Source organism: Kryptolebias marmoratus, linkage group LG14 (assembly GCF_001649575.2).
Source record: "Kryptolebias marmoratus isolate JLee-2015 linkage group LG14, ASM164957v2, whole genome shotgun sequence".
Taxonomy (NCBI): Eukaryota; Metazoa; Chordata; class Actinopteri; order Cyprinodontiformes; family Rivulidae; genus Kryptolebias; species Kryptolebias marmoratus.
In genome coordinates, this window is record NC_051443.1 from 14,530,876 (window position 1) to 14,556,220 (window position 25,345).

General features: G+C 40.5%; 1 protein-coding gene across 11 annotated transcripts; it reads right to left on the reverse strand.

Moving 5' to 3' along the window:
• On the reverse strand, window positions 1-25,028 carry nup214 (nucleoporin 214). 11 transcript variants are annotated; one of them, XM_017407841.2, is made up of 38 exons: window positions 24,852-25,028; window positions 23,507-23,702; window positions 23,253-23,407; window positions 22,552-22,750; window positions 22,391-22,461; window positions 22,237-22,300; window positions 21,963-22,066; window positions 21,336-21,442; window positions 21,154-21,220; window positions 20,799-20,922; window positions 18,149-18,307; window positions 17,252-17,702; window positions 17,044-17,171; window positions 16,831-16,919; window positions 15,872-15,955; window positions 15,484-15,633; window positions 15,004-15,162; window positions 14,801-14,904; window positions 14,529-14,708; window positions 13,655-13,743; window positions 13,492-13,578; window positions 12,974-13,285; window positions 12,692-12,859; window positions 11,138-11,249; window positions 10,185-10,248; window positions 9,844-9,888; window positions 9,484-9,553; window positions 9,138-9,222; window positions 8,652-8,704; window positions 7,091-8,563; window positions 6,300-6,367; window positions 6,041-6,209; window positions 5,757-5,909; window positions 4,009-4,183; window positions 2,849-2,997; window positions 2,206-2,239; window positions 888-925; window positions 1-631 (listed from the first exon to the last, which is right to left on the reverse strand). In XM_017407841.2, the coding sequence occupies exons 1-37, from the start codon at window positions 24,891-24,893 to the stop codon at window positions 907-909; spliced, it is 5,958 nt and encodes a 1,985-aa protein (XP_017263330.1). In that variant the 5' UTR covers window positions 24,894-25,028; the 3' UTR covers window positions 1-631; window positions 888-906. The 11 variants fall into 11 exon arrangements, with proteins under 11 accessions (XP_017263330.1, XP_017263334.1, XP_017263327.1 ...); XM_017407845.2 differs by lacking the exon at window positions 888-925 and having other exon boundaries at window positions 4,009-4,180; window positions 6,041-6,206; window positions 13,492-13,575; XM_017407838.2 differs by lacking the exon at window positions 888-925 and having other exon boundaries at window positions 13,492-13,575.
• Between the last annotated feature and the right edge of the window lie 317 nt (window positions 25,029-25,345).

Consider the following 25,345-nt stretch of genomic DNA (forward strand, 5'->3'; position numbering starts at 1 on the left):
TGATTTGAGGAATATCATTTATTTTGGACTTTTTCATGTAAAAATAAACATCGGAGGGAGACGGTCCAGCAAAGAATTGCTTGGAAAAATACATTTCTGTTCCATGCAGTTTCTAAAACAATCGGTTTGATCAATTTTAAAACATCTCTCAAAGATTTCAACAAAGGGTTATGAAGATGTTCAATGAATTTCAACAGGCAGAACCTCTGGAAACTTAAGTACAAAACCCCCCCAAGAAAGCTTTTAAATTGGCAACAAAAAACAGTTGAAGTTGTTGATCAGTGAAGTGTGTATGTTTCTCTTTTTCATTGCATGTTCAAATGAAAAAACTTGAATCTACTTTGTCTTAAAGAGACACGAACGTGAATAAGTCTTCAGCTGTCATCCGTGAGCCGCCGCAAAAGTTTGGTCGAGACTCTGCCCGTGGTTCTCTTCTTCACTTTATTTATTCAGGTAAACAAGCCGCGGTTCCTGCCTCCAGCTGTGTGGAACCGAGAGCTTGATTGCAGGCAGAACAGAATTTTTACTGCTGCATCCAAAGTTTTAGATGGAGGTTTGAAAATAATGATAATAATAATAATAAAAACCAAACAACTAGCTCCTCCAGCTGGAAAATGTTTGAGGATTTGATCTGGAAACAAACAAACAAGAAGAAAAAAAAAATCAGAAGAGAGAAGAAACAGTTTAAATGCTTAAAAAGTCAAGAGTTATTATATATATTTATTCATATTTAGGTTTATCTACATGTAAGGAAACATCTTCTAAACTTAGTCTTTTGTTTTGTTTTTTTGTCCAAAAGCAAATTAAAACCAGTGTCATTTCACTAAAACCTGAGTTTTTCTGTGGATGGATGAAAAGATCAGTTTTAAATTTCAAAACCTACGTACTAGGGATGGGCGGAGATTCTCAAATATTCCAGTTCGAGCTGAAAAGAGCAAAACTGAAGAATTAATGCTCATTTTTTTATTTTCTTATTAACAGCCAGCACCTTGGAGTGACGCTAAGTCGCTTCTCCGGTCCGTATGTCGTTTTCCACTGCCTCCAAATCACTTTGTTTCTGCTACCATGGTTTATTTTGAAAGAATTATAAAGCGGAAGCTCTAGTCACGGGTGAGCTGAACGTTGAGCCGCTGGGCCAGTAAAAATGAAGGAATATGAAGATCCCCGGCTAAAGGGATTAGCAGCAGCACGTCTCTGCACCTTAAGCTTTTGTTTCATTTGGGAGCGCGCGTTGAGACTGATTTCTCTGCTTTAGAGAAGAAAAATCAAACAATGGTGTTTTTGCTTAAAACGCCCATCCCTACTATAAACGCACTGACCTCACCGCTTCAGTTTTTTACATTAAAAGTAGAAAATGTAACATTCTATGTAACATTAATCAGAATCAAACATTACTGAATTATAAATCTTTAGTGTCTTTCTTTATATATACAAAAAACAAACATATGAAGCTGCTTTTGGCTTTGACGGCTACATAGAATAAAGCAAAGCAGGAAGATTAATTGCATTTTACACAACAACCGAATTTAATAATATTATTTTTTACCATTTCAGTCACCAGTCAGTTATATCTGCTCTATTTGTCAGAAATTACAGGCAGCTACTCTGAAGCGGCAGCAGAAAGTATCCAGAGATTACTGTGTGAAGAACAAGAGCATGCTGAGTGCAGAGAGACACAAACATCAAAACGGGGAGATAAAGGATTATTTACAGCGTGTGAACGTGTCTGACAGACTAAACCAGGTCTCTGCACAATCGCGCGCACTTCAGAGCGCATTCCTCCGAACCAGAGCTCGTTACGTGACGCACACGCCAGGCAAATGGAGGCAAGAGCAACACGAGACAAAGACGGGAGAGGCAGAGGCTGCTGGATGAGAGGCGTACAAAGAAGAGGCATCAGGATGGAAAAAAGGAAATCTAATAAGTTAAGGAGGCAAAACTGATGAGTTCAGCCAAATAATGGAGGCGAATCTAAATCGTGATAAAGCAACGGCAAAAGGATAAGGAGGGGGACGTAAATGAGGTTAGATGAGGAATTAAATCAGGGAGGTTTCACAGGGAGCAGTGTTCTGGAAGAAAAGATGGGAGCTTCTAAAGCCTACAGGCACAACACACTGCAGACATGCAGAAGGGAGGGTCTGTCTACTCATCAGTATGTAGGGGGAAAAAAAAAAACATAAAACAAGACAGATTGACCACACTTACTGGTTTGCAGACCCAAAGGTGCTTCCGGAGAATCCTACGAAATCAGGAGAAATGATATGTTGGGTTATAGGCTGCGTTAAAAATACGGCCACACAAAGAAAAGCACTGTCCTAATGGATGTCTTCGAGCTGAAACGAACAGAAGTGAGTGTGTGTCTGCTGGGGACAACTGGATGGTATCATGTGCTGCATACACATCACAACAAGAAGCTCCTAAATGCTGCAAAAGGAAGGGACTGAACAACTCTAGGATGATAAACAAGAGCAAAGGGAAATGGAGGACAAGCCATCTGATTTAGTTCCTCCATGCAAAAACAAACATGCAAGCCTATTTTATTGGATTTATATGATGACAAACTGAAATTGAATGGCAGTTTATTGTAAAAGTTTGGTAGATTTTAAAAGAAAAAAGGCTCAACGATGCTCAAAGCTTTCTTTAAGTACAAAAAAAGCAAAGTACAAATGTATCTAAATGCCCTTTGAGTTCAAAAATGACCTATCAGATCGAGAGAAACATCAGTTAAACTCTGTTTATAAACTGTGGGGGAACAACTTAGAATCACTTCAGCCTCGCATGTTTTAACCAAACTGTTCTCCCGTTTAAAAGGGAACAAAAACAAGTGTAAGTGAAGTAGATGCCTCACCTCCAGTCTGTGGCTGTGGCTGACCAAAACTCGAGAAGCTGCTGGGCTGACTTCCAAATCCAGTGCCCTGCTGGGCCAAGCTCCCGAATGACGGAGCGCTCTGATTGGCCAGAGCGCCGAAGGAAGGGGCACTGGGGGCCGAGGCAAACCTGAAAGCAGAGACAGACACAGAGGGAGAGTTCAAAACTAAAGGTCTGACTGAAATATAAATGTAAATAGATCATATAGGGACTGAAACGGACGAGACTTAATGCATGGAAATGTTAAATCGGTTAGAGATGGAAAGCGGGAAATTGTGTCTCTTCTGTGAGGCGGAAGATGTAAAATGGAGACATTTAGGAGGAATTTAAACCCCTCTACAAAACTCACACCCATCGGCTTGCAAAAATCACACAAAAAAAGAAAAAAACAGTGGGAGAAGTAGAGAGAGCAAGCCAGTTTAATCTGCAGGCAGCATGACCCCAGAGTGGGATTATGTGAGGGGAATAATCTACTCCTGCAGAGATCCATAGTTTTAGGCTCGAAGCCAAGCGCACATGAACACGCTGTACACACAACAAATACAGCTGACGAAACAGTTAGAATAGAAACAACAAGAGTGGGGGGAAAAGATGAAACAATTGTCCTGTTATTTAAAGTGAAACTCATTTAAATTTGCCGAGCGCGGCGGAAACGACGGCTCATCACCACTCAGGGGGAAAGGCTGCACAGAATGATCCCCTCCAGCACCAACCCATTCATAAAACACTATTTTGGGGTGTTTTTAAATTTGAATTTGCATAGTGACTTTTTAATGTCCAACCACGTGGTTGACTCATATTTTGCAGTCAAATTAAATCCACTGAGCAGAGACAGAAACGAAAACAAATCTGACATAATGAGATGAAAGAAACATGAGCAGAGATGCAGCAGTGCTTTGAAAACTCTAGCCTATAAGGAGTTAGAGATTTAAGTTTGACAGAAATATTTAACTGAAATATATTTTAAAGGCAACTCCCTTTTTATTTAAAGATAAACATGCAGAGGGATGAACAGCAATAGACCTGCCTTATATAAGGGGCTTCCTAAACTTGCCTCAGTTATTTCTTTAGTAAACATCGATTTATTAATTTCTACAGCGAATCTATAGATGTAAAATGCATTTAGAGTGAGATTCTTACCCAAAGCCTCCCATGTTTGAGGCGGCTGTTCCCTCCCCGAACACCTTCCCCGTCGAGGAACCCATGGGATTGCTGAAAGAAGGACTCGAGCCGAACGAGGCGGCGCCGCCGAAGGCCGGGGAGCTGCTGAAAGAAGGGGGGCTGCCAAACACCTGAGGGCTGCCAAAACCACCTGCTGATGAAGAGGAGAGTTTTGTCACAGGACACAGAAGAAGGAGAAGAACAACAACAACAATAAAAGACTGACAACTGGGACACAATTTTGTTTCTAAAAGAATAAATAAATAAACGGAGGCGGGTTGTGACTCTGTTTCTGTCGTGTTTTTAACCATCTAACTAAATAACGTTTGTATATTGGATATTTAGTTTCATCTAACAGATGTTTTTTTGTCCATCAGTGGGAAGCCATTATATTTGGAGACTTGTAAAAGCCTCTATATTCATTTTCTATATCTTTCACATCTTGGCTGCACCTCAGCTGACACTGCCAGAAGGGTAACACTAACATTATACAAGGTTTTAATTAAGTAAGCTGTTAAAAACCATCCATACTGGACAAAAAAAAGAGCCTAACTACACATATAAAAGCTCAGAGTGCTGTGTACTGTATTGTCCAACCCTTTTTTAAAAAAACAGCACATTGTGACAGACACGAGGACGACTTTACACCAATTTAAACCCTTTGAGCGGCGGCGGAGAAAGAGCGTGCTGAAATTACAGCCCGGCTAGCTGCGAGCTCGTATAAATAATTGATTGAGCTAATGTAACAAGATTACATTCTCCTTACATAGGCCGGCGATAGAGCTTTATTGTGCTGAGCACTACCAATATGGCAGTGTAGCTGAGCGATGGCTTGGATGTCTGCAACTATTAATTACCTAGAATGAAATGAAATCGCGAGAAAGAAACGGCGAGCGTTTTCACGCGGTCGTTTGGAGATGCGCCGAGTTAGCTCCCTGAAGTTATAAACACGCCCTTCGCTCGTTTGTTCTCATTCAGTCCAGTCTAAACCGGGAGAGGAGTACACCGGGAGCAACACGAACAGGTGTCTTACCACAGACACACAAACATAAACACAAAACAAAGAAAAAAGGTTGTATAACCTAATACAGATTTGCAGACTTGTCGTTCAGTCTTATTCTAAGGGAAGCAATCGGTTGTAAATAAGTGAGATCACATTTCAAATGAACAAAAACAACATTTTGAGTTTTTAAACCACGTTACTGAGCTTCAGATACACTTAACAGGGTCTGACTCGCACATGTTTCACGTGAAATGGGACGTAAAATGGACTGGCAGGGCGTCTTATTTCCATCCAGAACAGACAGCCTCTGGTGGAAATAACCACAGGAGTGTAAATGTTTAAGTTAAAGCAAAGTTTTTACATTTAGAGTTGCTTTAGATCGCAGAAATTTGTTCCTAAATGAGATTAATTAATTGTTTCTTGCAGGTAGTATACTGACTACTTGTGATAAAGCCAACAACATGTTTATTATATATTAATATAATCAAGAACGTGTGTATGTGTGTGCCTTATTTATTAAATTCATATATTACCTAATAACCCTTAATTTCACTTTTGCTTGATCATTTGTGCAGCTAGAGGACAAATGAGCTCCACGTGGAGATAAACCTGGCCTAAAGTTTCAGCTTTTATCATTAAATGTTAGAAGTGAAGAAAAACTAGTCACATTTTTAAAAATAAAAAAACAAAATGAAACTGTAGGGAGTGAAGACAATATCTCTACCTGTTTTTTGTGGTGTAGAGAAGGAGCCAAAGCCTTGAGACGCAACACTCCCCCCACCTGTGGTGAAGGTCCCGCTGGGTTTCTGCTCCCCGAAGGTGGACTGGCCAAAACCGAAGGCCTTCGCGCCACTATTTCCAAACAGACTGGTGGTACCTTGAGGAGAAATATGCAGACAGAAACAACCTTCAGGAAGAATGTCGAATTTGCGAGCAGGCGTACATTTTTCGCTTGGATAAAACAGAGACACATTTTGTTGTATTTTTCCACAGAGCCTGGAACCTTACCAGTCTGAGCGGCCTGCCCAAATGCGCCAGGCGAGGCAGTGGTTCCAAATGGGTTCTTGTTGGCGGCGTCCTCGCTCGGTTTGCCTCCCAGGCCACTGAAGAACCCGCCGCTGGTAGATGAGGCCGCTGTATTAGCTGAACTTGACCCAAACAGACTTGATTGCTGCTGCTTTGAGATATCACGAGACAGGTTAGAAAATGGGGATTCTTTGAAAAAATGTCAAATAAATAGGATTCACAGTTAAACAGTGAATAATACCTGTCCAAATAAGCCGCCAGAAGAAGACTGCTGACCAAACACAGAGGTGGCAGGAGGGCAGCCAAAACCTGACAAAAATCAAAAAACAAACAAACCAATCAGGAATAAGATGTTATTTCTAACTTTTCCCTCACCGATGAGCCATCATTGTGTAGTTTTTCCCATTCTCGTAAAACACACTGAGCTGACTGTGACATCCAGGACCTCGTGGTGAGGCTGTAGGCAGGAATGACAAGTTTTGTCTAAACGCTGAGCTCGTACATCGCCATCAGCTGTCCATGTGGACAAAACCCAGACAACTACGGGAATTCGGAGAATGTCTGGGAATGGGACAATTCCCTCCTACACAGTCGGGCTGGTGGTACACTATAAATAGGAGCAGGTGCCTTCACCCCTTTAAGATAATTAGGCCAATGCAACAGTATGACATCGGGCCTGAGTCACCACAACAGGAGCAGTTTAATTTCTGGGTTGTCAGATGGTGATGCTTCCAACAATAAACTTTAGTCAGATGTAACTACTAATAGCTAAGTAGTTATGACTAATACTTTTAAATAAGAAAATGGTTTCTGGGTTACTGGCCTGAAACTAAGAACCTCTTTTTCTCATTTAAATCTGAAAGCCAACAAGTGTAAATTTTCACATTTTAAAAAATCATTTTCTGGCATATCCAGGGAGAAGGATACATAAACTAAAATATAACAGGACTAAAACATTTTAGAGGAATTTTTAGATTTTGTTCAAATGACAGAAGGTAAAACCTGGACTGATTAAACCCCAGCTCAGCTCACCTGACTGACCAAAGCTGAAGCCAGAAGATGAAGATGTGGTGGTGTTGCTTCCAAACACAGATCCTTGCCCAAATCCGGAACTCTGACCGAATGCTGGGGCCGTGTTTTGTCCAAACAACCCTGTCCCTGTGTTGCTGGCTGTGTTGGCGCTGCTTGTGCCAAAGGAGAAGGAGCTCGCGTTGCTTGGAGTAGCGGACCCGAAAAGACTGCTTCCTCCAGTAGTTGCGCTACTAGATGTGGCTCCAAATGCAGATTGGGTAAAAGAAAAGCCGGCAGATGTCCCAGAGCTGCTGGCAGGTTGGCCAAAAGCATTTATTTGGCCAAACACAGATTTACCAAAACTAGCTCCAGCTGATGAGCCAAAGCCAGGTGAGCCGAATCCTGTGGATGCTGGGGCCGAGGTGGCAGGAGGAGCAGCAGGTTGCCCGAACACAGAGCTAGCAGCAGTAGTTGCTGTACTATCAGCAACTGCAGGGGTGGAAGTGGTGGCTGCAGGAGCAGCTGTGCTGATGACCGGTGTGACTCCAATGGAGCTGCTGTCTGTTACCACAGGAGCAGGCTGAGTAAAAATGGAACCTGGCTTTTCAGATGTGGGCACTTGAAATGGCGCAGGGGGTGACTGGGAGACGGGGGCATCTGTAGCAGGAGCCGAAGTGGGCACAGAAGCAGCAAAAGCTGGATCTGAGGGGGCTTCTGTTGTGGGTGGAGCAGTGGCTGGTGATGTAGGGGTTGCTTCAGCTGCTGCAGTGTAGGCAGGTGGCAGCTCGGGATTAGAGACAGTTGTGGCTGAAGGAAGTGCAGGTGTTGATGCTGCAGGTGTTGCTGCGGTTGCTGCCTCCACCGCAGGCTCTGGTGCTACGGACTGACTGCTGCTCTCTGCAGCAGGTTCACTTGTCGTAGGCCGTTCTTCTTCGGGGGGTGGTGTGGGGTCTGAAAGCTGCTGGGGAGCTTTCGGCTCCTCTGATGACTCCAAAGAAGGTGTGAGGAGGCTGCCGAAGGATGTAGGTAGAGCTGAAGCAGCTGAGGTAGGAGGAGGAACGGAAAAGGCTGGCTTGGCGTTTGAATCAGGAGGTTTGAACAAACTGTTCGGCGCTGTCCCCTTGGATAAGTCTGTCGGACCAAAGCTAAAGTTCTGCACTCCCTTGCCCAGGCCAAGACTAGCGTCCCCAAACGTAAATGAAGCAGGTTTTGTTGCCGAATCTTTGGCTTCTTCTCCTTGGCCGACACGTAGCCCAGAAAATATGCCTAGTGTCTCTCCTCCAGTTGTCTTTGGGAGTTGTGAGTCCGTCCTGAAAGCAGTGACAGCGGGCGTGTTTTTGGCTGCTTCGCTTGATGTGTTTGGAACCAAAGTGGGGGACTGACTGCCAAGACCAGAGGAGGTGGACTTCGGGGTGAGGGAGAATGGCTGTTCTCCAGTCTGACCAAACAGTGCTTTGCCGTTTCCACCAAAAGAGAATTTATTCACATCTTTGACTGGAGAGAGATCGGAGAGAAAGACTAAATTACAGAGACATCATCTTTTAATTGTCTTGACAGAACAAAGCTGCAGGATTGTCTTTACCTTGGGACGTTCCAGCTCCTTGTGTGACAGAGGAAAAACCGAAGCCCGATGATCTGCAAAGGAAACCATCAAACTCACAATGTAACAACAGCGAGGCCAATTTTAGCTTTTGTAACAAGAGTCACTTCAAAAGGCAAATGATCAAACTACTGGATTATCTGTGAAATCCAAGTGCTGTAGTTTACTACTCAAATCTACTCTTTTCACCTGTGGGCTTAGATTAGGTGGAAGAGGTTGAGGTAACACCTAATAAATCAGACCACAGAAACAACTGAAATGCAGAAACCATGCTTCACGTCAAACAAAGTATTATGAGCTGGAAAAGCTGAGATGGAATCATAAAATCCCAATTATTAGGTTAAATTTATGCACCATGTGCTTTTCAGAAAGACAACATGTAAACCTCTTTTATTACGCTGGTTTTTGATGATATTACAATCATAAACTCCCATCAGAATGCTGATTTCATTGTTGCAGTGAACTCACCCAGAAGTGAAGGAGAAAGGCTTGCTGCTGCTTTGCTCTGTCGAACCAACAGGAACCACAGAAACATCTGATTTGGATGGTTGACCTTGTCAAGAAAAAGTTTAGCAAGTCAGTAAAACATCTTTCAGAATATATATATATATATATATATATATATATATATATAACAAAGAAAACTCTACATAGATTCAAATTTAAAGATTTTGCAATGGTTTACACAGCATTTTTGCTCATGTATGATGAGATCAGTGGAGTGATCCCAGTCAGAGTTTCGAACAGGTTTTATCATTAATGAAAACGAAACAAACAAAAAGATTCAAATAATGTATAACTAATTATTGCTTACCAAATACAAAGCCTGTCTGTGGGATGGATGTGCTTTCAGAGGACATCTTTTGGACGCTTGCTGTTGTATTCTACAAAGAAACAGGTTTAAATTCTTATTACTTAAAATACTTAAGCAATATATTCAAAAATACATAATGCAGTTTATTCTAAAAGCATCCTATTCACCAGACTGTGATGTTATGGTAGATGTAAAGGGTAACACACAAACGTGAATGTGCACACGTGCATTAGGAAATCAGCATGTTTAGGTGCTTCCTAACTTGGGGATGTACAAGAACAAGATTTGTGTGAGGATCCCTGCTGCAACCCAAATGCAATCTGTAGCATCAACATGGGAGGAACTTGAGACATTTCTCACCCCTGTAGTTAATACTCTGTCTTCAGATGCCGAACTGTCAGCAATCTGTGGATTTTCACATGTTGAATGTTCTTTAAAGCCACAAGAACAAGGACTCAGACAGCATAGAACATGCTTTGTTTTGATTAGTTAGGCAAGAGCAAACATTTTTTGTGTCTTATCCTTATAGACACATTAAACACTAAGAAGGTGAGGATTGTAATACCCATTTTGCTTAAACAAGTTAAATAATGCAAATATTTTTTGTTTGAGGCATTTAATGATTATTACATGTCACCAAAGTAACAACATCACACAAAAAGGAATGAAAAGTTGGGGAGAAAAAGATAGTTTGCACTCACCCGTTTGACTTGGTTGGCAGGACTTGTTGCAAACGCCTGAGTTGTCAGTTCTGGCAGCGTGGAGCTGGGGAAGGTCAACAAAAGAGCGAGCAAAAGTTCAATAAAACCCTGAATGTCCACAAACAACCAATCACAGTCAATGTCAGTCAGTGCTCAATATTTCGACTCTCTGCCCAACACTGAACTTATTAAAGGTCTAGCATTCCTCGAAGGAATCCATATCGCCCAGGCTAAGTTTCGCCATTTTGGTCAAACCTTGCAGGTAACGTTACGTACAATCTCATGATGTACTGCGAGGAGTCACTCTCACATCCTGTTGTGAATGACTCTCAGCTACTACTGCACCAAATTTTAGCTCAATATCTGTAAAAATAACTGAGTTAAAGCCATTTTTTTGCTAGCTAAGTTAGCTGTGGCAGGTATCTTAAACTGGACTAAGCTAACTTGGGGATGCACAACTGATTAACCAAAAGTAAGTCAGTTATAGACTGATCCAATGATTCCTTTCTGAAAGTTTCATTAGAATCTGTCTGAGTCACAAGATATTTTGCTAACAGTGACAGAAACAAACTGAAACCTGAGTTAATGATACAACATGACTCAAGATACTTAACGTTCAAGAGAAAATAAGTTTAGCTGATGATACGGCCAAAAAAAACCCAACAACTGTTGTTCCAGCAGAGTGCAAATAGTCAACATAAGTTAATAACAATTAATTACAAGTTATATCTTCTTGTGTGACTTTAGAGAGTATGCCAGATGGGTGAAAAGTTAAGCATCATGTTAAATAGTTCTCCACATAAGCAAGTTTTAAACACATTTCTTGAATGAGATTACGAACTGCAATCCTGTTTTGGCCGAATGGATTTAAGTCCATCCACTGATAGCAGCTATGACCTGTCACTTGGCAGAAGATTCACGCCGCACGTGATCTAAACCTTTTTAGGATCTACCTGATGATGGAAGAAACCGGAACAGGCGGCTCTTTGTCCCTGAGCTCCTGAACATTGACCACCTGGGGGACGGTCTTCAGGGTGGACTCTGTCAAGGAAGTACTGACGACAGCTGGAACACGAGCAGAAACACATGAGAGGAGTTTACACGGTGTTGTTGATGTTTGAAAAAGTATAAACAAGACCGTAATGTTTCTATGGGGATTTCAGCCAGAGTGGAATTCCACTGAAATGGTTTAATAAGTCCCTTTCAGACGTAAGGGAGGTAATCATTTGAGATTAGAAGCTGTTTGGTTCAGATTTTTCTTTGTCTCAAAGTCTGTGTCTCCCCCTGGTGATTTACAGAAGGCATAGCAATAAGATCCAGAACAAAAAACACTAGTGAGACAAAGATGAGAAGAAAAATGATCATTTCCATCTTCATTCAGGTGCACATTTGTTTGGTTTTGCAGGCAGATTAGTAGTTTTCTGTCTCACTTTTAAAGTTCCTGATTATGAGTAAATATCTTTTGTTTCTACACTCAGGCTCTGTGCTTTTTGAGCTCGCTAAACGTCTCCCTTTATCTTTCTATTCTTTGTTCTCACACTGCTGTGAAAAACAAAGTTGTATCTAATAGAGAGGCAGATATGCTAATGCCACTGCCTCTTTCAGACAGTTACTGATTAAAGAGACACAACAGGTCACTTATATCATCATATTGGTCATATTTAGAGCCACATCTGGAGTTTTGTTCTGTGCCAAGATGGCTAACCATTTTACCACCAACTTCCTACAGAAATCTCCTCAAAATGTATCAAAATAGTCTAATCGGGAATAGGCATTAAATAGTAGCTATTTTCTTGTTATTTATTAAATGCTTTACAATTTATAGTTATTTCTCTATACATAAAGAACTGAGATAAACAAAAAAAACGTTTAGAAACCCAATTTTGTTCCAACTCTAAGAAACCCAGAAAAATTATTAAAACTTCACGTGTGTCTGCTCTCAGCTGTTATGTTTAGTTTAGATAACAGACTTCTGCTGTTAGATTTTTCAGCTCATGAAGACAATATGAACGTTACAGCACATGCATCATTCACTGAACTGAAGCATATATAAAATGTTTTGCATACAACTGAACTTAAACTAAACTTTCACTGTAAAGTGCTGTGAGAACCGGTGGTGTGTACGTACAACTAAATCAACCTGTAATAAAATAAAAAATGTTTGAGATTTATTATGTCAGTTAACGTCTAATAATCAGGAATAATATGAGCGCATCCATAAGGACGTAATGAGATAAACATCATATAATTTCTACTGGCTGGGAGTTTTGGTTTGCACCGATTCAAGTGCAAGTTGTGAAAAGAAGGGAAGTTTGGGGGGCGCAAAATAAAGAGAGGAACTCAAACTGGAGAGCAGAACATTAGGAAAAATAGTGTATCAGAGCAGGAAAAACCCAGAGTTTTAAGGGAGATCAGTCTAAAAACTAAAACTAATCCTCTCAGATAGAAAAAAAAAACCCTTGACTTTGAATAAAGGTAATAAAATCCCTCCACAGTGTTGTTCCTACCGGTCTTCTGATTTGCCATCTGTCTGCGCAGAGCGGCAGTGGCTGCAGCCTGCTGGGCAGAGATGGTGACAGGTACGGTCCTCTCTGCTGGTGGAGCTCCATGCTTTACCGTCTTTGTGGCAAGAGCCGTGCTTTCAGCCCCACTGAGGTTGATCTTATTGGTCAGAACTGAGATATAAAAGTACTTATTAGTTAAGACCTACTCTCTTACTTTATATAAAAATGTGACACGATTGCTGCCTCTCTTTTTTTTCTAGGATTTCCATGTGAGCAGGTACTTACCAGGACTAGCAATAGGACTGAGACCAAAGCCTACACCTGGTACCGGGTGAATCTTTGTTAGAGGAGTGGACTGGATGGCTCCGAAGCCCGGCTGGATAGAGGGGGTCCTTACAACCGTGGGGTGGCGGGGGGTGGTTAATGATGGCGCCAAGGCAGACAGAGGTGGAAGCTGCAGCGGCTGCAGTTCCTCCTCTTCCAGCTCCAAGTGAGGCGGGTGAGGCTCCAGCGACTGGGACAGGGAGGACGTCGAGCTCGCATCATCCAGATCCTCGTAGTATTTCGGGGAAAGGAAGGCTGAACGAGACAGGTTGGCTGGAAAAAAAGCAGATTTATTTAGTTAACTGAAAAGTTAAAAGTTACACTTGGATTTTTTTCCAATTAAAAAATAGAAAGCATTCCTTCTAACAAAGCTTGATACATTAATTCTTTATTAGATACAGTTGTCAAAAGAGGCTTTCTAAATTCTGCTAAAGCTAAGACATTTTGAGCTTTCATGCAGCCAAAACTTTTATTTGTACCTGGTGCTGTTGAGCGCACTGGAGGCATCTGGCCCTTTGACAGGAAGTTGCGCAGCTGGGACTGTTTAGCTGGTGATAACTTGACTGCTGGAGAAATACTTGGTGTTAGCATCTTTTAAGACTTTTGACTGCTTCTATTAAACATAAATCTAGCAATAGATACCTGGAGATTTGGCTTTTGGCTTCGGAGGAGTATCGTCCAGCCTGGCTTTCAGCAATGCGCTCTTTAAAATTTCAAGCTCAGTTTCCAACCTAAAAAACAAACAAACGGAGACAAAATATTAATCATGACCAACCTTATCTGACAAAAGAAAATGGGGAAAAAAACTGGAAACATTTATATATCTTATAGGCTATGACACAAAAAGAAATGTGTGCAACTTTTAGATCAGTGGTTCCCAAACTTTTCAGCTTCTGACCCATAAAATAACAGTGACAAAGGTGTGTGAGCCCAGCTGTTGGCTATTTAAATATATAAAAGTGATGATGATCCTATTAAATAAGGGCATAATGACAACACAAACAGTCTTAGCATCCATTTTGCTATTTTTTAAATCATTAAATGACTTGTATTTCAATTCTCTGTAACAATTATGGTGTAATATATATCATAAAAACTGAGGTTTAATTGTAACTATTAAAATAATAATATTTGGAGATTATCTAAGGACCCCTTACTTGGTGTTGGGTGACCCCAACTTTGGGAACCATTGCTTTAGACCGTTTACAGCCCAGTGAATATTACCTCTACTAATGAAGTTATAGGTTTACTGAAAAAAGGCCTGAGTTAGACAAGACTTCCTGTCATGTTTCTTTCAGGTACTCAGAAAAGATAACACACAGACCTCTTTAAACTCCGGTTTAATTTTTCTGGAATCATTTTAGCTTTTTTAGGTTAAATATTTCCAGAAAGTGTCTCAATATCTGATCTGATCTTACCATTTTTAGTTAAATTTAAAACCACCAAAATGCTACACGGATACAACCTTGAGTTTCCTACAGTTTTCCACTCTAACATTTTCTTTATCGGTCCCTACCCAGCCGTGGTTGCAGTTGCAGTATTTTGCTTCACTGAAGGAGCAGCCGTTTTGCTGTAGAGGCGCAGCGAGGTGAGATCCTGCACCAGCTGATCCAGCGTACTCCTCTGCTGGTTGATGATGTACAGGTTGTTGGATAGCGTCGTGAACAGACCCTCACGGCCGGGCACAACCATGTGTCTGTGAGGAAGAGAAGCATTCCCCTTATTAATAATAATAAGTAATAAGCAAGACACCGGATTCATGATTACTCTGAATGTTTTCAAACTCACTTCTGTTTTTTCTTCTTCTCCAGATGTTTCTCCCATTCTACATCCAACACGTCATTAACGTCCTCCACAGCAAAAGTGACATACTGGTACAGCCTGCGGATCTCCTGAGCAAAGAAAGAAACAACAAAAAACAATGATTACAATATAATAGGAGCATCTAGGTGACTCGGTGGTCCAAGTCCGTTTGTTTTTGCCCTTCTCACCTTGAGCTGCTCCTCGCTGCGTGGATCCAGAGGCTTTTTGTACAGCAGCTGTCTGTAATTTCTGTCTTTGCTCAGCTCACTCTGGGTTTTAGCTTCTTCTGCACTAGAAAAGCCCTCCAGTAAAGTGGTCTTCAGTGTACCAATGTCCCCATGGAGAGACTGCGAATTGGAGAAAACATTCGAGGAAAACTTCAATTTGTTTTCCTCCAATAAGAAATCTAGTCCTCAAAGCCTGTTCTGCTTTATAAAACATAGTAGTTAAAATACTTTCCCGTCGGTGTATTTTTTGTCTTACCAGTGGCAAAAAAGATGCAACCCATGACAAAGTAAATACCGTCCCAGTATTGTAAAATAACAGGGATTTTGTTCCTCTAAGATCCTTGTATTTTGAACAAGAGGCAGAGTGTTTTTGTGCACAGAGATTTGGGTCAGCCTGCCAAGTTTCTGATCATCATTATGGTTTGTCAAACACGGCCTTACCTCTGTAGTTTCCTTGATCTCCAAGGTGAAAATATGAAGATCCTCCGACTCTTTTCTCAGCGCCTTCATCTCATCATTAGTGCCCAGCTTAAAGTCGGCTTTTGCACTGCGAGTCTTCAGGTCATCCAACTCCTTCTGGAAGTGTGCAATCTGAGGACAAGCCAGAGACGAGTCTAGTTATAAACCAAACTGAGGACGACCTGTCCATACGTGTCTTAGGTCTTCAAAATCGCATCTTGATTCAGTATCTAATTAGTATTTTAATGCCAGGCTTGGCATTAATTGTTTTTAATCCTATTACTTGGCTCATTCAGTCTTAAGATGTTATATTTAGGAAGCTTAAAGTATGTATATGTCTATTCAGAATTGAGTAAATTATTTGTCTTACCTCCTCCAATATACCAGTCATAATGGGGTCAATCTCTCTCTTCTGTTGTAGCTGCTTCTCCAGAGCCTTCGTGCTAACAGTTGCCTGCATCAAGAAGTTAAAAACAACAAAGAATTGATATTCATAGCTAACATAAAACATAAAGCAGTACAGTTTCAACAACAAAAAACTTCTAAAATATAAATTCTGGCAACTAATAAAGCTAGACTTTTTTGTTTCTTTTTATTTGAAGTTTCAGTTGAACTTTGTTGAAGGCAGCAGCAGCTAAAATCAAGGTTCTGTAGTTAATGAATGTTTTCTATTTGTTGATTATTTTTTGCCGTAATCAGTTCAGCGCTAACAGTCTTTTACCTAAAGGAAAAAAAGGTCTGCTGAGCAACATGACATGAGCAGTTTTAGTCTGATTAAAAAGACAAAGATCCAAAACCTTCAAGATAAAATAGGCAAGGATTGTCTGAAAGCTCAGAAACAGACAGCAGACAGCTTCTCACATGACAAAAGACTCATTAACGATCTAAAACCACTCTGATGGCTGGAATAAGAAATAAAAGCTTTGCTGTGGGTAACTAAGATGATGTATGAATAAATCTTTTTTTGTTGTTGTTCAAACATTAACAGCAAAAAGCCCTGTCATCGTTTGTCCTTGTTCATCTTAGCAAAATTATATTCAATCAATTACAATACATTTCAGCTTAATAAAGCTTAAAATTTGCTAGAAAAATGAATCTTTCTTTCAGCAGCAATAAAGTGTTCATTCCCAGACAGGATATAATGTAGATAATGAAACAGGAGTTAGTTTGGTTAGTTTTCGAAGGCGGTTTTCTTTCTCTTTTGTCAGAATTTTGACAGAACCTTTAATCAAATGATATATTTGTGGAGCAAATTATGAAGCACATCCTTTAACAAAACCAAGAAAACCAACGAATGAATCTTTTCCCCTCCCAACAAACAGATAATACCTGTGGAGTTTGGACACGGGTTTGTGCAGCAGGAGCAGGTTTCTGCACAATATTGGTAGGAGTGCTGGTCTGAACTGGGCGCACTGGGGCTAAAAAAAGAACATTTTTTAATAATACAATAATTAATGCCATTAGTGCTGTCTTTCAGATTTTAACAGCTTGATGAAAATAAATAAATAAGAGTAAGAAGCACATGAACTTGGACTTCCTTACCTAATCCAGCCTGTGACTTGGTGGCTGGGAGTGAAGTGGCACTCATGCTGCTGGAAATGGAAACAGCAGTTTTGGGCAGAGCGGAATTAAAGGGGAAAGCTGGTGGCGGAGTCTCCACTGGTGAAAACCTTAAAAAAGCAAAATGATCTCTAGTATCTGTATAAAAACCTCCCGATCCTAAAATATGTCAGATATTAAAGTTCAGTACCTGTCATTTAGGTTTAATTTGACATTAGGTGGTGATGCCGTGGAAAGGCTCTGAGGTGTTGCAGTCGGGGCTGCTGCTGGCAGGGCTTTGACGGCGGCGGTGCCGAGCGAAAAGGCTGAGAGTGAAGAGGGAGTTTCAGAGGGAGGTCTGGAAGCAAAGGGGAAGATTGAGGGCCCAGAGCCAAAAGGTGCAGCTCCCCCGACGGAGAACACTGAAGGGGCTGAAGGGGCTGAGGTGGCGGAGAAGGTAGCTGGAACTGAAAAAGTAAACCCTGACGAAGACGATGACACAGGCGTTGAAGAAACAAAGCTGAATGGGGCTGCAGAGGAGGAAGAGGCAGCGGGGGCCGGAGTACTGGAAGCAGCTGCTGAAGTAAAACCAAGGTTTGGGAATGATGCTGGAGCAGATGGAGCTGAAGCAGCAAGTTTGGTTGGCTGGGTTATCAGAGAACCTGTGAAGAGAAAATAAAACACTGTCACTGGATCTCATCACGTGTTGAAGACGTCATCCGGACAAGTAGTATTAGGCCTGGGCCTGCTTTTGGGCTTAAAATATTACAGCCATATTTCTTTGAGAGCTCAAATGAGTTTCTTCTTAAGTAAGTTTGGATGAGCAAACAAGGTGGTTTATGTATTTGGTCAAAATGAAACAAAAACGTCTATGTGGAGTTGGTAGCATATGGAGACCAACTCCACTCAAAATCAACATTTAGAACTAAAAGTGTCCATCAGATACGTTAAACATGCTCATTTTTGTTGACAACTTTAAGCAGCTTTGCACAAGTCAACATAACATCTTGGTGGGCTTTCAAACGAACAAATGATCCTCACTTTAGAGAACTAGAGGGAATAATTACCACCCCAACAGTGATTATGTTCAGCTTCCTGGCTTTCTCACCTGGCTTTGGCAGTCTCTCTCCTTCCAAGCTGAGGGTAGTAGAGGGCGAGACCAGCTGTTTAACCCCAGGATTTTGGTTGAGGAGAGCAAACGGGCAGAGTAACCCCTCCGTAGACAACATCAGCATGATGGGTGCTGGAGGCAACGTCTTCTCGTCAGCTTTGTGCGGGCAGACAACATGGAAACACGTTATTCCAATGAAATTAGCTTTGTTTCTTTTCTGAAACATAAAAAAATCATCTTTCTTTTCTTTTCATAATTTGAAACCTTGCACAAGGAGTCAATGGGAATCTTTCAGGCAATTAATTAAGACCCAATAGATGACTCGCCAGAAGAAGAATGGATAAGCAACAATTCTCAAGAGAAATTTGTTTGCTCTTCTGCCCAGCTCTTGTGCTTCAAACTAAGACGTACACACAAAAACAAAGGGCTGGTGTTGTTTGTAGACTGTGTTCGCTCATGAAAACAATGTATTTTTTCCCTTTAAAATAAATAAAAAATAAATAGAGACACTGCATGTTGGCGGCATACTCATCTTACTGACCTTGGCTCTTTTTGCCAAATGTTTAGTTACAGAGAAAACGAAAAAAAAAAAAAAAAAAGCACTCTGCAGTCATGTTTAAAGAACAGTCTTAAGATGCCTCATTTGGTAAAACACATCCCACTGCCTTCCTCTTCTTGCCAAACCCTCAAACCTTTCTCTGCTCCTCACACCCACTTTCCTGCACTCTCTGAAATCTTGCAGTGTGCTGTGGGCTACAGACCAAATGGCAAAAACCAACATTTACAGGGATAAAGCTGCAGGATTTATCACCCATATTAAATATTCATTAGTCAGAGCTGCTTCTCATCCTCTCAGCAATATCAGAAAAGAAAAAAAAAGCTGTACTCAGGGGAAAACAACAACTGCTGCTCTTTCTCAGTGTGGGGCTGTGTTTGACTAAAGCCCACCTCTTTCTACCAACTTGTAGCTCACATTTAGATTCCCTCTAAGCGCGACAAACACCACGCATGCTTTTAACTTTACGCCAGTCTGCAAACTTTCACACCTATGCAAACACGCAAGCAAATGCAAATTTGGGAAATGAAGATTTAAAGTCCCCCCAAAACTACAAATACAAAATGAATGCAATGAAAGTAAAGTCTGAAAATTATCTGAGAAGCAAGGAGATAAGAGGGTGAAAGAGAGAGGAAAAAAAAAAAAAAAAACAGGAACACAGTAAATCTCATCAGCATTCTGCAAAAGGATTGTCTGGGCTTTGTTGTTTGCTATAGTCCTCCAGCTTGTCTGAGCAATTTTAATGAGTGCATTTTACTTCCTCCGCAGATAATTCTGTTGTTGCTCCCCCCCCCCACCCTTTACTTTGCCTACATAATGCCTCGCTTTGGATCAAAGTTTTAATGAGACTACAATCGTCTCATAATGTTTTTCAAACTGCAGAGTGCCCCCCCCCCCCCTCCTCAAGAGGGTGGGAGTTCTTGGAGAAAACGAGAAGAGATGTGACGAGACAGCAGCTCTACGTGAATGTCTGGCGGACTGGGCCGGTTAAGATGAAAACAGCGCACAGAGACAACAGCTTATCGCTATTCTTTCCACGTAGCGCTATACGGCACTGCAGTGGAAGCTGTATGCACAAAGCATCCTGATGGAATTCAGTTTCATCTGATCAACAGAGAAGGGTTAAAAAAAAAAAGAACTTACTGGAGATAAAATTTAATAGAACAACCTGAAGTTAACTTTGAAGAAGCTGAATTTAATAAATACTTAAACACCAGTTAAAGTTGGAAATACATCAAACAGGAAATAAACATTCTTGACTTTGAAAAACCATAAAAATGGAAAACAGGGAGGCCTACATACTGCCATTTATCAGAAAGCCACAAATTGAAGTACAATTTGGAGGGCAGATAGTTTCCGTCCCAAATCCCTTATAGACAAAATGCCATTTGTCCAGTTTCCTCAAATACGACATATTTATAACACTAAAGCGCATTTTGACAACAAGGCTGATAATATGATGAATCGCTTCATATAAAGTCAACTCTCGGCTGGTGGTACATTTTCATGTGATATTTAATAAATATCAACACCATCTTAATGGAACAGATACAACTTTAGCAGGGCCAACTTTAACTGTACAAACAAAATTTTAAAGCTAGCTGCAAAAAAGACAAAAATAACTACAGCTGGATTCAGCTGAAGAGTACCACCACAACCCAGATAGTCAAATGTGTTCATTTTTTATTTGATTCATCAGGATCTTCATTTGTTTTTCAATCTATTGCCCAGAGGCATCCCTAGCTTGTTTATTTAGCTTGACAACTTCTACAAACCTGTATTTCATAAATATGAAACTAAATTACTGTCTTGATTTAAACAGAATTGTGATTAAATGTCTTTATTTTAACTACTGCATCCTGCATAGCTGCTTCTTATATCGTTTAAAGATGTGCTGTTAAATTAAAATTTACTATCTTATGTTTTACAGAGCCTCCTTTTTTTTTGTAATCGTTTTGTAGTAATAAAACACTACACCAGACTGAACAAACCAATTCTGGATTAGCAAACAGGCTTCGGCGAGTTCTGGTTTTGCTAAAGCTTAAGTAACGTCTGCTCGGAGAACGTAATCTGACAGGCAAACACACTTACTGATGTGGATCTCCTGCTGGCTGGTGTAGTCTACAGCTAGGCCGAGGGGCAGAGTGTCCTCGCTCGTCGCAGTCACAGGAAGTTCTGCTCTACTTGCATCTTCGAGAAGCCAAAGTTCCCACACCTAAACAGGCACAACAAGGTAATTAGAACTCAGAACATTCTCAAGTCGGTCCTACTTCTTTAAGAAATGCAGCTCAGCATGACAAATAGTGTTTTTGATGGCAATTTTTTCCTTTTTTGAACAGACAGCTCTTCCTAATACTCAATGTAATGAAGCAGTTTTTAAAATAAAACCCATCAGATGTTTTCTAAATGTAAAACGCAGCAGTGAAACACCCCCAGCGTTACACACCTTCTCGTCTTGCCTGGCCATCACGCTGACCTCGATAGACGCTGCTGACGCCGCAAACAGAAGATCCCTTGATGAAACAGCGAAGGAAGGCAAACCTCACCATCAATTTAACAACAAACAGTGAAAAGTTGACTGAATAAATGACATTTCACTGCACGGCTGTAAACTGTGTCCGTTCTCACCAGTCCTCTATGTGACTTAGGAAGTAGTGATGTTGTCGCTCCGTGTTGATGCCGTACACACTGTCACCGAAGTTCAGATACTTTGTCTCCACTTTTTCATCCTTTTTCTGCAAAAATTTAACACCACCACACATGAAATTAGTATTTACGTTCACTAAAAAGGTTGATAAGACATCAAATAATGTATATCGCAACAGAGAATTTCAACTGAACATAAATCTCATGCATTGTTGTTCTAACCTTTTATATCCAGCCGTCGCTAACTTAAAGAGACTACGGACGTTATTCTTTCTGAAACTGTAGATGAACTGATAAAGACTTTTATGGCAATCTGTGATTTGTGATAAGAGCTAAATGAATAACACTGTCTTGAAAGGAAGCAGTTTATAAAAGCAAATGCATGTTGAAGATTGCAACCAAAGTATATTTATGAAACAAATGATATCCTTAAGTGACTCTGTGATGAGTGACAGAAATAAATCTAAGGAGAGGTAGTGTCTCTGGTGAATAACTACCATATTAAAAAGAAAAGAGAGAGAGATATCCGTGACTGCAGTGGAACTGCCTGACAAACATCCCTGTGTGATTTAGTGAATCGAGTGGACCACAGATGTTTGTAGTACTCACAGGTAAGGAAATCAACACTAGCTCAGGAGGGGTCTCCAGACACCCGTCTGCAGCAGCGTATGCCACAGCAAACGCATATGTTCTCAGCCACAACACATCCAGAGCTGGAAGACAAAGCAGACGTCAGTCACAAATGAAATATGAACAAAGCCAGAACTATTTCTTATTATATACACTTTTGCTATGCTGACTGTATTATTATATGCTATTAATAACATGTAAATTAGAGAATAACTTCCTGGATACAGAATCAGGATCAAAGCTAGTTTATTACCTTTGACCGGGTCATCTGAGGTGTAAAAATGTGGACATGGGATAACTCTCTTTTCTTCTAGTGCCTTTTGAACAGAGACAAACAAAATCAGTTTCAATTTCCTAGGAAAGAGAAGGGTTGTATCTACACATTGTGGTGAATATGGTTCACTCACTGGTGTATACTGACTGACTGTGGCGTTCATTTTCCCCGCCGCAACCTGCTTTCCTTTTGGACTCCAAGAAACTGCAGTGAGCAAAGTAAACAAAAAGCAACTGAGCCAAGCAAGAGACAAGGAGAACAAACCCCCCAAATTCTGTTTTGAGCAATACTTACTGCAGGTGATGCCACTAGCAGCAGGCAGCTGAGCCTGCACTTTGACGGTGTCTGTAACATCCAGAATCATCATGCTGCCATCAGACAAGCAGGCCGCCAACATGGATGGATGAGCAGGATTCCACTTCAAGTCCTGCGTCGAAGTCCCAGGACCCACAGCTGGCTGCAGGGACGCGAACGGCACCTTCTGGGGTCTTGCCTGAAAAGAATAAATAGTAAAAAAATAAATAAAAATAACTTAAATATTTGACAATTGGATACTCGGGCAAGAGCAGGTTGTCAAATCTACACTTCCAAATGTGGAGATCTTGCCTCACTTTTTGAAAGATGTAATGTTTGAATTCATTTTATACTTTATCTTTAGATAGTGTGAATAGTTGCAAATGGCAATTAATGAATCAATCAAATTATTAAATACATGCATACAACTTCTATTTTTTTTTTCTTATTTATGTCCTAGTCTGAAATGTATTGCTATTGTTTTTAAGGAGAAAAAGATAAGTTCCTTGCTGATATTCCTTTTTTTATGTATATCTGTTGGCATTCCTAGAACCTGCACCATATTACATAGACATACACACATGCATATTACAAACTTGTGGTTTTAAATGTTTGTTTTGGTGGCCACAGCAGAAACTGAAATAAATAATGCATGTCTAATAACACAGTAGCATTCTAAGCACATGGACTAAAATAGTTACCCTGTTCATGAATGTGCGGACATCGTAGAACGTAAGGGACAAGCCCGCCTCCTCTGATGTACCACATACTGACAGAGTGAGTTCGTCACAACTGAGAGCCAAGTGATGCAAATTCAGCTCCACAGTCACCTCAGCCAGCGGTGCTATCCCTTTGACTGAAACGCAAAGGGAAAACTTAGTCATTTAAAGAGCCCCGTCGTGTGACGCTGAGAGGATAAAAACAGCGATTCGAACCTGTGTGGACATATTCTTACCTACTTCGTAGGAGTTCCCATCAGCTTTATCAGCAGCAAGAACATCTTGAGTAAAGTACACTTTAAATGTTCTGTCAAGCCCCACGAACGTTAAGCCAAACTTGTTCGAGATGGTCAGCAGACTAGATCTGTCTTTGGGCATTTTGTCAGCGGGCTCAAACACCTGGACTTTCTTCATCTGACGAAACTGGAAATCCTAAAACGGACAATAAGAGGGTTAGAAGCAGCGAACATACTGGAGCTTTTACAGCGGCTCTGAGGTGCAATTCACAACACCGGACCCAATATTTCACATAAATATTTTACAACACTAAATTAAGCGTACATAAAAAGTACAGCTGCTTCCCAAAACAAAAGCATTACAGAGCAAATATTCCTGTTTTCTCTGTGTGTTTTAGTTTTGCCGTTTTGTTTCCTAAACTGCTGTTTTTATTGTTTTGTTTTTTTCCAAAATGTCCTCCAGTTTATATTTTTGTTGATATTGTTTTGTTTTCAACAGTGCTGTTGTGTTGCATAAACTATGTTGGCACACAATTTTTTCTATGACCACAGATAAAATAAAAGTACCCCTTGTTGTTTATTATTATTATTATTAAAGTTCTTTTGCCGTGTACTTACATTGACATTTCAAGAAGCATTCAGAACCTTTGTCAAACCTCCAGGATGGCCAAGTGCAAACCATATTGTTTGTCTCAAATATTATTATTTTTTTACCTTTTCAGGCTTTACAGAGGATTTATGTGTAACTTCATATGTGAACAGATTAAGAAACAAACAAACTATCATACCAGTTTAAGTGTACCAACAATAAGTGATGCAATGAAGGTGTTCTTCATGTTTTTAGGAAACACTGAATGTCTATTTACATACTGTAATAGTTGCATTTTATGAAATGTAATGTACGTAATGCTGATTTGGGTCTGAATAAAAGATTAAAAAAAAAAACATAATGGCAGAGGCTCAGCAAGAAAAGCAAACAGTGACAAGCTTTTTGATACCACAGGAAAAAGAAAACGCCATCATATAATCTAAATGATTTTTCCCCCACACAGCTTTTAGCCTAAATTAAAGTAAACAATCCTTGTAGCTAACACGCAGCTAGCTACAAACCTAAATTAAATTGTCCCGAAAGCTTTTAGTGAAACATTTAAACATTTATTTAAGTCTCTGGATAGTGTCAAAGCCCATAATATAGTTCGGTAAACACTAAGGCTAATTTTACCTTAACCTCAACTTCACCAGGTAGCTAACTAGCTAAGCTAGCCACGACTATACAGAATGCGTTGACGCATTTAGCTTCACATGCTAACCTGTAAACACAAGCAAATGATAAAAAACATCCAACCTTCATTTCCCTCTCAGGGGGGCTGTCCGTGTCGTCGCCCATTTTGACTACTGTCAAAAACGTTTTATATTACTTTATTTCTTGAAAGCGAGTGTCTGAGACAAAGTTTACATTAGCTACATCCGCACAGCGGAACACACGCACCGCGCGGCTATTTTTTTTGACGTCGAAGAAAGATGGAAAACAAGGACGACAAGCAGATGCCAGAACTTCCGGAAAGGAGACCGCGACGAAACAAGGATGACAAGTAGATGCCAGAGCATCCAACTGCGCTCACTTTACACTAGCAAAAAAGACACAATTAAAGACCTTAACAAAATTAATGGTAAATGTGAATACTGTGGAATAGATGAAACTGCAGAGCATGTTATGTTATACTGTAAAAAAATATGAGGAGTAGAGAAAAAAGTTAGTTACAATTTTAAATAGATTCAAAGTTAATTTTGAAGTAACATTTACCAGATGTTATTTCGTTTTTTAGAAGTAACGCAACT

Bases quoted from the DNA above. Each gene is read 5' to 3' on its own strand.
- nup214 (XM_017407835.2), bottom strand. From the start codon at position 24,893: ATGGGCGACGACACGGACAGCCCCCCTGAGAGGGAAATGAAG. The intron at 21,221-21,335 runs GTGAGAACGGAC...TGTTTCATCAAG, and splicing joins CTAAGTCACATAGAGGACTG to GGATCTTCTGTTTGCGGCGT. The intron at 13,744-14,528 runs GTAGGGACCGAT...TTTGTTTTTTAG, and splicing joins GCAACTGCAACCACGGCTGG to GTTGGAAACTGAGCTTGAAA.